This window comes from Centroberyx affinis, unplaced genomic scaffold (assembly GCF_046629955.1).
Source record: "Centroberyx affinis isolate AG114_WGS23_722 - 3 ecotype Tasmania unplaced genomic scaffold, CSIRO-AGI_Caff_v1 ptg000166l_1, whole genome shotgun sequence".
Taxonomy (NCBI): domain Eukaryota; kingdom Metazoa; phylum Chordata; class Actinopteri; order Beryciformes; family Berycidae; genus Centroberyx; species Centroberyx affinis.
Window position 1 is genome coordinate 391,145 of NW_027278863.1, and position 13,545 is coordinate 404,689.

Here is a 13,545-nt window from a genome sequence, read left to right on the forward strand (position 1 = left end):
TTCTCCCAAAAGCCCCTGAAGACAGCAGGTCTGCCTGCTCCACTTCTCCCCTGACTGGCAGCACACTCCAGAGGAGCCGCGCCGCAGGACACACACACTGATCCAGTCTGACACGCCTGACCTTTCCCGGGCCGCACGGCTGGCTCAACGTGTGCCGTGCCCTGCCCGGCTGAAAAGGCCATGCGACGCCATGCAGGCAGTGGCTCCGCCGCCCCACCTCAGCCCCCCTGCTGCCATCTCAAGAGCTGGCAGGGTGAACGCCCCGGGACGGTGGACAGACAGCCGCTCAGTCTGAGGGGCTCTCAACCGCAAAACAAGGCCATGCCATCTGAATTTGGCAGTGATATACAATCCATTGCACCCTTTAGTGAGGCAAAGATTCACCAGTTGATACACCAGTAGGATATCGTAACGTTTTTTTTTTTAAACAAGTGAGTTATTGCATTGCGATATCGCATATTACACGCATTACTGTGAATTCATTCTTTTATTACCTTTTTTTACTTTTAAAAGGTGCATGTCATTCTTACCATTAAGGCGATTTTAATTAAGGCACTGCTCACAGACAAAATGATTCTCAAGATGTAATTTGCATAATACTATCAGTCATCCCATTTAGTAAATGTGCAGTGTGCAGTGGTGGCTGGTTAGTGAGGGGTCTACAATGACGTGTTTGCCTAACAGTCTTGGTAGAGGCAGCGGCAGAATAATCTCAGAATAGATGCCAGGGCCCACTTAAGAACAAGTGACGAGAGGACTGTAAGTGCAGAATAGATGCCGCAGCTGTGAAATGAAGAGCTGTCGCATCCAGTGAGCACTTTCCTGTGTAAAGGAAACACTTGGCACTGCAGAAATAAATCATGTGCTCATGTCCTTGTAGTTTAGTGTACAATTGTATTTCTCAGAGCAGAGAAGGAAATTCGCTGCAAAAAACACTGCAATTCAAAAATACACCGTGTGCTATGAAGACCTCATTTAGTGCCTTTGCTTAACTGTCTCACCCATAAGATGTGTACATGTGCATATTTATTTGGCATGTATACGTCAGTCTGACAGAGAAATGTGTATGGTGTTTTTAATGTGTCATTTTAATCAACAACCTAAATTGTCGTGAATTCTAAAGAGCAAATTACTCCAGCAACTCTGACTGCACTGAATAAAACACACATCCATTCTGCTGAGTGAAAGCACACACTGATGCTCATGCAGTTATTAGCTCATTACAATGGCCACCTTTAGCAGTTGCACTGTATCCCTAGTATATTGTTAAGAGCACTTACAAATGCATTTTCTCCTGCATCAAGTATGACAGAAAAAATGAGAGAGCTAATGCATTTTAAATTAATTTATAGTGCTTTACATTTTTACCTCAGATAACTTTTGTGTATCCACCAAACATCTTGGGAATAATTTTAACCAAATTAATATGAAATGTCCTGGGATAAGATGACTTGAAATGTGAGGATTTAGTTATAATAATAATAATAATATCATCATGATAATAGTGTAAAGTGAAGACTGAGTTGTTTGAACTGTACATGCCACTATGACCATGAAAACCACCCTTTATATTGCCAATGATAATAAAGCATTTGAACCTACTGTATAACACAAATGAACACAGGGAGCCGCCTCATAGAGACAAAGCCACATCACACCAGTAATCAGCACCACAACACAAAGGATACAGGGAGATGTGTGTGTGTATTAGTGTGTGTGTGCCTGTGTGTGTGTGTGTAGGAGGGGGGTCGAGCAGGATACAGCCCAACTTTGAACATCTTAGTGGACAGAGATGGATGCCCTCATCCATAGGGATGAAAAGCCACTGAGGAAAATCAATCAGTACTGCTAGCCCTTTACCCTATCCTTATGGATTTGGAAGGCATTTGGCTTGTGCTTTGATTAAATTCTCTTCCAATTTTGAATAAGAGCATTTGGAGCTTTTGTCCAGCAACAATGAAATTACCACAGGGCACCAGAACATTTGGACGGTTGGTCACAAACAACATTATTTGTGCTGTGAAAAGGGAGTGCTGTAAATGGGTTCAGTACAATTGGTTAAATGGCACAGATAGGGGGAATAGCAGCACCAGCACAGCTGGGCAGCTGCAGGTTCGTTTTGGAGGGTTGATGTGTGGACAAAAAGACAAGAACAGACAATTTATAGGTCTGAATGTTCAGCAAAGTGAAAGATACTGTTGAAATACATATATATAATGCGAATGGCAGGTGCTGTAGATGAACAGTATGTGAAATTGGGGCCGAACCAAGTGAATTTGCAATTTACAATTCACTAGATATATTTGTTTTAGTTATAATTGGTCATAATGTTTTTTTTCCCATACCATGTCATAGTAAGCTACAGCAGTCTAGTGAGCAGCTCATATAGTACCCCCTTCACAATCCCACACACACACACACACACACACACACACACACACACACACACACACACACACACACATCCTACGGATTTCTAGGTGACTGATTGCTAGGTGATTGATTGCAGGCAGTTGCCTTTTTACAATCAGCATGTCTGTAGTTCGGTTTTACATCTTGGACACCTGCTCTAATGGTCTAATCTGTGACTACACAGTCAGTCATATTGATGAGTGAAACTCTGGCTCTAGAGGACTCTACAGTACCAGGATACACACACACACACACACACACACACACAGCACGCACGCGCGCGCACACACACACATACACACACACACACACACACACACACACACACACACACACACACCTAGTGTAGTGGTGACATGCCAGTGTCGCTATTTGGCCCTGTATTGTGCGTCTGCCCTCAAGGCAAGTGCCCAACCCATCATAAAACAATCAAACTGCTCATTGTACTAGCCTACTAACAGTATGCAAATGTTATAATTAAATTATAAATATATCTACTGGGGCCTTTCATGGTCAGGGGCCAGAGGGCATGTGTCCTGCATGCACTGTTGGTAATCCATACTTGTACACAGGACACACACACACACAGAGAGAGAGAGAGAGAGAGAGAGAGAGAGAGAGAGAGAGAGAGAGAGAGAGAGAGAGAGAGAGAGAGATACCCAGACGTGTACCTTCTGTTCTTCTGAGCCTCCTTCTTGTCCATAATGACAGGTACACAGTTCGTTAGCTCGGTCCAGTCCGCGTGCAGCCCGCAGCTCCAGCCGGTAGAGAACCGGGAGAAGAGCCAGGACTCCTCTTTCCCCGGCCGGTGACATGTGCATTTCTTCTGTCCTGGCTTGCAGTCACACGGTTGCTCCAAGCGAATATTCCTCACCAAGTGCCTCCCGAAAGTGGTTCCTCCAGTCTTCTGGATGTGCAAAAACACGATCACGTCGTCTCCCTTGATGTTGAACTCCACGTGTCTCTCAAGGTCTCTTTCGGTGAAGTTGAATTTGGACGGTAGTTTAGGAGGGCTGTCTTCCTCCAGGTCCTGGTCTCGGTAAAAATCGTCGCTGTCCTGATACGGGGTGGAAAGTAGACTTACCCCCCTTAATTTCTCCCCAGTTTTAAAGTGGCATGAATTGCTGCCAGCGGGACATATGTACTGGTAACCTATCATAACAAAAAGGACAGCTAAAATAGGAACCAAGATGAGCTTACTGGATCTATCATCCATCATATCAAGATAGTGTCTTCATTCCATTACTGTGAATAACAATGATGACCCACGGGTTCTTCGGGAGTCATTTCCTCATGCTTCAGACAGGCGTCGGTGGATTTTCAAAGTGCCACATGTTGATCAAGATGATGTGCAGCTTTGCCCTCCAAAGAAACATAATCTGGGATAAACGGGTAGCCTACCTTTCGGTCTCTGAAACACTGCGCGCCGTCTGTACTGTGCTTGAAGTCTTGTCCAAAATCAAGAGTCATGGCATAGACTGTAATATTATGGCTGTCCAACTTCTAAAGCGGCTGCAGAGCTGCATCCGTGCCGACGTCTCCCATGCTCGGATGTCAAGTTGAAAATTAGCCAGCAGAGTTTTTTTTAATTATTATTATTTATTTATTTTTTTGTTCTGATCCCAATCTAAATCGCAGTCTGGTTCATTTCGGTGACATACTTCTCTCAGTAGAAATGTTCAGAACTCGCATGGCTCGGGCTGTTGGGCTGGATCCTCCTGAAGCATCCTACAGCATCGCGGTTTGAGACACTGACTGTGCTGAAGCAGTGTATTTGAGAGGATGCTGCATCCGAGCCGGCAAAGACGTTATGCTCTCGTCGTTGTTGGGCTGGGAAAGCTCTACATCCCATTTCCTCCATCCCATAATCGTGCTTCACATAGTGCAAAGCCAGAAGTCCACACAGACGGTGAACTGAGACAACTGAGCATGGCTAATCACACATAAATACCAAACGCACAATAACTTTCAAGTGCATTCGGAACACGTGCACGCGCGCGTTGGTGCGCGTGTGTGCATGAGCATATGTGTGACCTTTTTGATGAGTTAAGCGATAGCACTATCCATCTGCTTAAAGCCCATAGTTGTCAGTATAAGGCTATAGGCGTCCGATAGACACATTAGAAGCATAATGTGGAGCTGATGTTGGAAGATACAGTTAGGAGAGGACAGTAAGTGACACAGCTTCAGCATGGGCAGATCTAACTGTAGTAGCCTAACGAGTCAGTGGTTAAAGTCACACATCGGCCAGTGGGCGTCAACTATATGAAATGCATGAAATATTGGCGTGACTGACTTGCAAAGGGCGAGACTATAGAATCTTGCCTTTTAATAAGTGTATGCGTGTGTGTTTGCGGGCGCGACTCGGTGTGTGTGGGGAGAAAGAGAGAAAATGATTTATGTAAAATGTATTGTTTGATGATATGATAGAAGTAATAAATTCCAATTTTAAGTTTATTTCAACTTTAACCAACATTTAGCCTACATACTTTAACTCGGTTAATGAAATTATGAAATTATTATAATTTTTATTAAGTGTTTACATAATATATATTCTATTTCTTGTCCTACTACTACTACTAATAATAATAATAACAATAATGATGATGATGAGAATAATAGTACTGCGATATTTTCGTTAGTTATCTGTTTGTAAATAGTCTCTAGCCTATCTGCGTGACCTCATAGCACAGATTCTTGGGTTACACCTAAGCATTATCTTATAATGACCATGTATGATATTTTATCCATAAAGTATTTTAGTCAGATTATCTCTGTTGCCATTTCTCTACATCTCTCCCTCTATAGCAGTCTCCCATAGCACAGTGTCTCATACTGCCTTCCTCAGTACAAGCTCCAGTGTTTGGTGGTGGGAAAAATCTTTGAGCGTGCGGTTCAGGCTCTTAGCTGTCTGCGGCGGTGCCAGACGAAATTTCCATTTTAAAATCAGGTTTTATTATCATTCACAACCGTCTCCCCCCGTGTGTACGCAATATAATGCTATAGCACGTATGTAAAAACAAATAAAAATGCCAAGCAATATTTCTTATCTCGCGTTTGTGTCACACACGAAGTAATGCCAGCGTTAGCCAGCACAATACACGGCAATTTGATAGCTCAACAGTTGTACAAAAAAAGATCTGAAGCCCTTTGTATGGAAGCGGTCAGCACTAACTGGGTGAGGGATATATAGCCTAATTGACAACATTATAACCAATGGCAATGTACTCCTAGTGTACGTTTATGTTTCTAGCAAGCCTGTCTTTCATACTTTGTTGAGAAAGTCATGCTACTGTCCCGGTTTCATTCACAATAACGCCGTTTACTTTGTCTTACTAACTTCAGTCTGTTCTGACTGTAGTTACAGTGCGTTAGCTAAACCCAATAAAGTCTAACAAATCGACATCAGTTTCTTATACAGTATATTCCGCAACGCTGCAGCTTCTCTGTTCTCTAGTAGTTGTGGGGGATCCAGACTGCTGTAATCGCCAGTGTTTTGGGCTACAGGATAACTACGTGGCACTAGCACCTCTTCTTAAAAGGCACGAGTACTAAACCGTTGGTGTTTGCTTCACGCTAGGTTTATGCTACGCTGCGGTTGACTGTAGATGATGAGGACCGTTGTTCTGCTGTCACTGTTGCTGTTGAACGTCCACCACGTCCTCTCCGCACCCAAAGGCGTCTCTGCCAGTCTAAAGGCCAAGTGGACCATGACGCCTTTCCTCCTAGAGACAAGGTACCCTATATACTCTCACTGCTGCCTCTGCCTGTGTGTAACAGTACAAGCGTTAATTGGCACCCACAACTGTATCATTCTGATTGTTTCAACCAGATGGATCATGTCTCTTGTTAGTCCTCAGTCCCTCGCATAGTAGACGCTGAGAACAAATGGAGGTCCAGAAAAGATGGACATCCAGTTGTGCTGTCACTATCATTTGCCATTTACTGTGTGGCTGGAAATAACAGTAATTTGTGTCATGACGATATGTTTTTCTGTTGGAAATATGGTATCTTTTTGTAATCCTCACCTATGTGCCTGTAAGCTGTGTGGTACTCAAACACCTATCCCAGAGAAGTGCCTGCATGCAGGTTCAGATTAGGAATATGCTGTCCTGTGCAGCTAATAGGCAGTTTAAAAAATCCTCTGGTGCCCATTATCTATCCATGCCCAGTAACTACATGAAGTTCTACTTTATCCGTTACAAGCAGCCGAACATACCCTGTATGGATTGCCAAGTTTTTGTTTTCTATTTTTTTGTCCTGACCAATTAATACTGTTTTAATGTGTTAAATCATGTGATATTCCTGTGCTGCACATATCATCTACCACCAAGAAGTCCATAAGATAAGGTCCACAGCTGAAATTATGGAATCCAGTAGAAAATTGTACAAAATTATTATCAGAATAAATCAATGCTGTCAGTAGTTTTAAAGGTTAGGCAGTCCACTGAGTCAGAATAGAGTTACTAATACAGTGATCACTGACTAGTACATATAATACTGTGATTTGATTTTTACAGCGTCCTTATCTTCCATCTTTTATTCACCTTTGTTATTTAAATTTATCCCGTGCAGTGAATTTATTGGAGAGGACGGGAATGAGAAGTTCTGGCAGTTTGTTGACACTGTGAAAGAGCTCACTGTATATAAGAGTGGAGGTACGTTGGTTTGTAAATAAGACATTTATTTAAATTATGGAGGTGTAATTGCTATGCAATAGTAGATTTTAAATCAGTTTACACAACGAAAAGTGTGTTTCACTTCTACAATGCCTAAATATTACAAAATGTGGATGTATCTCACAGAGTCTGTGCGCTCCTACTACAACTTGATCCTCAAGAAGGCGGGACAGTTCCTCACAGATCTTCAGGTCAATCTCCTCAGATTTGCTCTGTCCTTGCGGTCCTACTCACCAGCTGTCTTTGCATCCCAGCAGGTATGTATGAAGTTCCCCATTATGACCCCTTCACACACCTGGGAATATTACGGTACGCAGATCTAGGTCCATCCCTTGTCGGAAGCCATTGACACTGACACAACCATTGAACCTGTTTCTGAACCAGGAACTGTCACTTTATAACGTCACTAAAAGCAGATGCGTTTACATCCTGTGTTCAATATGGTGGACGACACAATGCTTCAGACAGAGCGACACAGTGTTTGACCCGGCTCTCCATCCTGATCTTGATCCAGGGTGTTTTGCAGGGTCCACTTACCTGGGTGGATCTTTCCACACTGACAGTCGACAGGCATATTTCGCAGATTACTTGTCCAATGTGAAAGGAGTATTAGTGTGTGGTAAACAGAGACAAACACACTCTGAGTATTGAGAAGAAACCAATGACAAATCTGACAGTAGGTTCATGTTAAAGAGTTAAAGGATTATGCTATATACTAACCCTTCGTAAGTTTACCATATGCCATTTTGTGGATGCTTTTATCCGAATTTCCTCACATTGCTTTGATCACGTACATTTCAGTCTTGGCAGCCCTAGTGGAAACAAAAGCACCTGACCCTGGCGGTGTTAGTGCCACGCTCCAGCCAGTGTGCTACAGAACATTCTTTTCCCTCCTGCTCTTAACAGATAGCCAGCGATGAACCACCGCCTGAGGCTTGCCCTGCCTTTGTCTCTGTCCATGGTCAACATAGCTGCAGCACCAAGGACATCAAGAAACTCCTGAAGGCAGCTGCAGGCAGGTAACCCAAAATGGCACTGCCATCTCTTCTGAGGATAAACTGATTCACTAGAGCAAAACCAGATGAAAGTATACAAACTAATTCTGTTGCTGTTACCATTTAATTGATTGACTATATTGACAACCCTTATTGACTATCTTTTGCCCGAGGTGGACATAGAAATGTTGTTGATACAAATACGTTTGTTTTTCAAATTCCTTTAACAGCCTTTCCAAATGTTTGCAGGCCAAAACCGTACTTATACAAGAACGATCACAGATACCCGGGGCTGAATAAAACAGATGTGCCAGTTGTGATCCTCTATGCTGAGATTGGAACCAAAAAGTTCACCTCCTTTCACAAGGTGCTGTCAGAGAAGGCTGCTGAGGGCACGCTTGTCTATGTGCTGCGTCATTTCGTGGCGGTGAGTAGCGATGCTTTTGTGAAGTGATATTCCACTGACAAAATGCTCTTTTGTGTAAGATATGGTTTGTCTGCCTCTCAATAAATTGGGTCTCTCCTACTGTTCATATCTTTTGTTTTTCACACAGAAGCGCTCTGTTCAGATTTAAGTACTACTGCCTTCATATTGGAGCTTAGCAATTGACACATTTTTGTCAGGGCTTTTCCTTTCCTCCTTCCTCCTTTTAATCTTACGGTGTCTCAGATCATCAGGGGTTGGAAAACAAGGTATCTTAATAAAGATTGTGCACAAATGTGCACAAAGAGTGTGCACATTTGGATTTGCTGGTATAAATTATTGATACAGGTTAAAGCTGACAAGTGAAAAATCAGTGCATTTTGTGATTTTGGTAGCGTGGTATCAACTGAGCTTTACTTAGATAATGGAAGTGTTGCAGTGATGCCATTATTCCTCTTAGTGCAATACCGGCAAAAGCAGAGGTCATCAGAATGGTGGATCAAATGGACTGCATTAGCGACCAGCGTTCAAGAGAAGAAAAAAGATTCCTGTGGAAAAGTCAGCATCTGATTGAGTAACAGATGCCTTGACTCAGTTTGCAGAAGTAACAGGCTCTTTTCAGAGATGTGCCATGAAGAAAAGCAGAGCGTAGGTGTGAAAGGCTTCTGATTGTGTCTATGAAATGCCGAGGCAGTGCTTGGAATCTGGGGGACATTAGTGTCAAGGTTGAATGTCAGCAAATGTGCTGCCACATGTTGCTATCCACATGCCTTTTCTCCCACTGGCATAATGTTTTGGAAGTTCTTAACTTTCTTAGGCCTGTTGCCTCTTCATTAGATTTTAATTAAATTAGTTTACAGGATGTGATGGATAGTATTCTCTAATTAATATGTTGCTGTGAAATTAGTTTTGATGAAACATTGAAATGATATTGTACAAGCTGCCTGCTGCACATAGTAGCCCAAATGATCTGTGATCTGCTTCATGCTTTCAGTTGTGTGAATTATCATGCAAGAATATTCACTAAATATGAAAAATCCCTTCTGGTAGACGGGCAACTTGCGCATGACAGTGGGGATTGAAAATAATGAACATGTAGGTAGAAAGCATCCCCCTTGGGATGGATATACAATGCAAAGTTGATGGTTGTTATCTCAATTCATTTGACAATGATGTACTATAAATGCAGAACACATCCTACACAGGTTACCTTTAAATCACCCATGTGCTTTTTACTGCTATAGGATCCAAAGCCTCAAAAGATGCTTTTATCTGGATACGGTGTTGAGTTGGCTATAAAAAGCACAGAGTACAAAGCTGTGGATGACACCAAAGTAAAAGGTCAGTCGGTGACTAATTATATATTCTGTACTTTATCTCTGCTGTGTCTAAGACAATAAAACACTACCCTTTTTTCTGTAGATTCAAAGATGGCTGCAAACACTGAGGACGATGATAATGACGAAGTGCAAGGATTCCTTTTTGGAACATTAAAGTAAGTCGCTAAACTGTAACAGGTTTATCCCCATAAAGATTTTTTGTTTTAAACTCTAGCATTTATTGTTGCTGCAGCTGGACACACTGTGCTCCGGTTGTGCTTTGTGTGACTGGGGATAAACAGATATGTCGATTGCCATTGCAATCATGTAGTTATACTGTATCTTTCTCTTTTCCTTCTTCCTCTCTTGAGGAAATCTCACCCTGAACTCCAGGAGCAGCTTGGGGAGCTCCGCAAGCATCTGCTGGAGAGCACCAATGACATGGCCCCTCTCAAAGTGTGGGAACTGCAAGGTATTGATCTCCAGTTTAACAATGTGTTACCTACTGGGTAGAATTAGTTTTGTAAATAACAAAACATGTAAATCAATACAATAATTTGCTGTTTGAATGTACTTTAGTATCAGTGAATGAAATGAATGTTGTTCATGTTTGAGCTTAGTACAACAGTTATACCATGTGTAGCTGAAGATGCTTTGCTGTTGTACTGGTCCAGCTGCTGCCAGCCATATATTACTACTTTTAGTGTAAATGAATAGTTTTAAGGTTTTTACTAACAATTAATCATTTTAACACAGCTGGTAATGTTATCATCTCAAAGTCAAGTTAATGTAATCTCCTTTGATTTCCTCGTATAGATTTCTTTTCGTCTAGACACTTTGTGCATTTGTAGATCTATAAATGTTAATGATTTCATTACCTTCTCCACAGATCTCAGTTTCCAAGCAGCTGCTAGAATCATGTCCGTGCCAAAGCACGATGCTCTGAAGCTCATGCGAGATCTTAGTCAGAACTTTCCCAGCAAAGCCAGGTAAGAAAGCTGTATCATGAAGAAAAGAAACATTCATCTCATTTCAAGTTTCTGGCTGAGTGGCTAAAAACATTTGGCCCCAAAAGCTTCAGCGAGGCAAGCCAAAACGCATTAAACACTCAGACACAAAGGAAGTATGAAACTCAAAAAATAATATTGCATTGTTCTTTCTTATATGTAAGTCCAGGCATATCTGCTCTTATCCAAGTGCACCTGAAATGCACTATTTACAAACCCATTTGTTTGAGCAGAGGCATTGTTTTTCTGCAGACACCTATTAGCACCACAATAAATACATATCTCAGTGTATAGATTTAATCAACTCTTTTGATGTTTGCTTGTTTTTGGCCCAGACATCGTATAACAACAACCAAAAGTGCTGAGTAAGGGTTGGAGTGAGTGTTTACAGGGAGCCGACTGCACACGTACCATCTTGAGGGCCCACAGATTTTTGGAGATTAAAACCGGGGTTTTACTGCTGGCCGGGGATGTGGAAAAAGCTGATGGTGACTGTACATGTTTTACTGTTCCCACAGATCACTGACAAGAGTGGCCGTAAAACAGGAAATGAGAAAAGAAATTGAGGAGAACCAAAAGGTGTGATATCATAAGCAGCATCATATAAGATAGTGCAAGAAGTGGTCCACTTTGTTTGATAGCATCCCTAGCTATTGCACAAGTGTTATTTTAGAGAACGAGTTTCTAATCTGTATCTGAAATAAATTCTATAACCATAATCACATAAGCCATGACATTTTATTCTTACTTTTCTGCTTTAGTCTCTGTACATATCTTCTATACTTCCTGCTGTAGTCTCTGTGCATATCTTTTCTACCTTCTGCTGTAGTGTCTTTACATATATTTTCTATCTTCTGCTGTAGTCTCTGTACATATCTTATTGTAAGATCAGATCACATTTTTGGCATTGGACTAACAACCCCGAGCTTGTTCTTTCAGCGACTCAGCGAGACCCTAGGAGTTCACCCAGGAGACGAAGGGCTCTTCATCAACGGGCTGCACATTGATCTGGACATTCACAACCCTTTCAGGTAGGAGCCCGGCAGGAGGGAGCGGCGGTCTGCCTGCTCGCTCCCTGGGAAGCCTCGGACCTGCCCGTGGCTCAATGATCCTGCTGCAACATGATCAGAGTTCGCTGCAGCACATAGCCACTGCCCCTGCTAGTGTGGATGAAAACTAACCTGGGATTTTGCATTGGCAGCGTTTTGGACATCATCAGAGGAGAGGCCAGGGTCTTGGAGGGTCTTCATAACCTCGGCATAAAAGGAGAACATCAGGGCAAGCTGCTGAGGCTACCCGTGAACCTTGTGGAAGACAGCTATGCCTTAGATATCAGACATCGAGCCATAATGGTGAGAGAATCTGCCAGGTCCTGTCCAGTAGAGCAGATGCATTATTCTCCTGGCCCAGATCAGCATTGCAGGTGTTTTGTTTTGAGTACTCGCACCGGGGTGTAGATTAGTGGATCAGTCATCAGGCTATTGCAACAGTCCCGAGTCTGCCAGAAACCTCAATTATAAACTGGGAAGTTAGCCAAGGAAAGCTATCAAATTAAAAACTTGCAAACTTTCATTTTGGCCCCTTGGCCATTTTAATATTCAAGATACGCTGAAAAAATGCCAAACAAATGAAGATGATATATTAAGTCTGGAATGATGTACACATTCAACCAAGAGTGCGGTCTGTCATTTCAACCTGTGTCTGCCCTTTGAGAGACTGTGTGTGTGTGTGTGTTTTTGTGTGTGTGTGTGTGTGTGTGTGATAGACCGAGAGAGAGAGAGTGAGCAAGAATAAAAGAGAGAATGATTAGTGTGCCAGAGATACAGACGTTTATATTGTAGGGAGGTTTCAGAGCTACTGAAAGAAAGAGCACTGTTAGTGCCAGTTTGGCCAGCAGTGGATAATTTAGCTACTGTTGCTCTGGCCCACTATCTTTCAAAGCTTTCTCTGATGTCCAAGAGCAGGACTGTAACATATGTCCATCATACCCAGGTTATTTCTGTCCACCACACTGTAACTGCACTGTATGTGCAATAACATTGGCTATGTTTATGTGCATGGAATCACCCGGCTTTTGGGTTAAGATGTTTACATAATTTATTTATTATTTTGTGCACTTTAAAACAGAATGCATGAAAACAAAATAGAAAAGAAATATAAGTGTGCAGGTGAGGTGAGAAATGCACTCAAGGTTTATAGAGACCTCACCTAAACAGCAACAAGATTATACAGTTTACTAAGGGGGAAAAAAAAGCATGCACCTTTGATACCTTGCAATGGATATCCCTGTTTTCATGAATAAACCAATTAATAGCATGGAAGTATAAAAAGTTGTAGCTGCCAGCTATCCCTTCCCTCTTTACTGAGCCATAGTAGGCTACTATTAATACTTGGGAAAGAAATGATAATCCAAATAATAATTAACCCTAACCGTCTGTGCGATCTTCTTGACGCTCCTGACAACTAATCTGATTTTACTGGCAATTATGCTTTTCACTGCAATGAATCATGTATATCAAGAACGCCAGGCTATAATTGCTGCTAGAAATGCACTCTCTCCCTGATGACACCATGGAACACCCAACAATTGAGGATGAATGTTTGAAGTTAGGACTGGTGGGATCGGTTGGTTATCCTAGAGGTTACAGATTACCCAGGTTATTCTAACCAAGTTTGACATTTACATTTGTTGACCCAAAATCAAGTTAT

The 13,545-nt window shown here is 42.2% G+C and overlaps 2 protein-coding genes across 2 annotated transcripts in view; one reads left to right on the top strand and one right to left on the bottom strand.

Annotated features, from left to right (window-relative positions):
* Positions 1-3,631, bottom strand: part of hs6st3b (heparan sulfate 6-O-sulfotransferase 3b) — a 50,181-nt gene extending 46,550 nt beyond the window's left edge. Inside the window, exon 1 of the mRNA XM_071533609.1 lies at positions 3,084-3,631. Within this exon, the coding sequence (XP_071389710.1) occupies positions 3,084-3,631 (548 nt within the window). The remainder of the gene's footprint in view (positions 1-3,083) is intronic.
* A 1,912-nt stretch (positions 3,632-5,543) lies between these two features.
* uggt2 (UDP-glucose glycoprotein glucosyltransferase 2) overlaps positions 5,544-13,545 on the top strand; it is a 32,310-nt gene continuing 24,308 nt past the window's right edge. Inside the window, exons 1-13 of the mRNA XM_071533271.1 lie at positions 5,544-5,590; positions 5,993-6,148; positions 6,988-7,070; positions 7,218-7,348; positions 7,998-8,110; positions 8,336-8,513; positions 9,755-9,851; positions 9,933-10,005; positions 10,201-10,301; positions 10,719-10,818; positions 11,355-11,415; positions 11,776-11,867; positions 12,038-12,188. Of these exons, the coding sequence (XP_071389372.1) occupies positions 6,021-6,148; positions 6,988-7,070; positions 7,218-7,348; positions 7,998-8,110; positions 8,336-8,513; positions 9,755-9,851; positions 9,933-10,005; positions 10,201-10,301; positions 10,719-10,818; positions 11,355-11,415; positions 11,776-11,867; positions 12,038-12,188 (1,308 nt within the window). The 5' untranslated portion in view covers positions 5,544-5,590; positions 5,993-6,020. The remainder of the gene's footprint in view (positions 5,591-5,992; positions 6,149-6,987; positions 7,071-7,217; positions 7,349-7,997; positions 8,111-8,335; positions 8,514-9,754; positions 9,852-9,932; positions 10,006-10,200; positions 10,302-10,718; positions 10,819-11,354; positions 11,416-11,775; positions 11,868-12,037; positions 12,189-13,545) is intronic.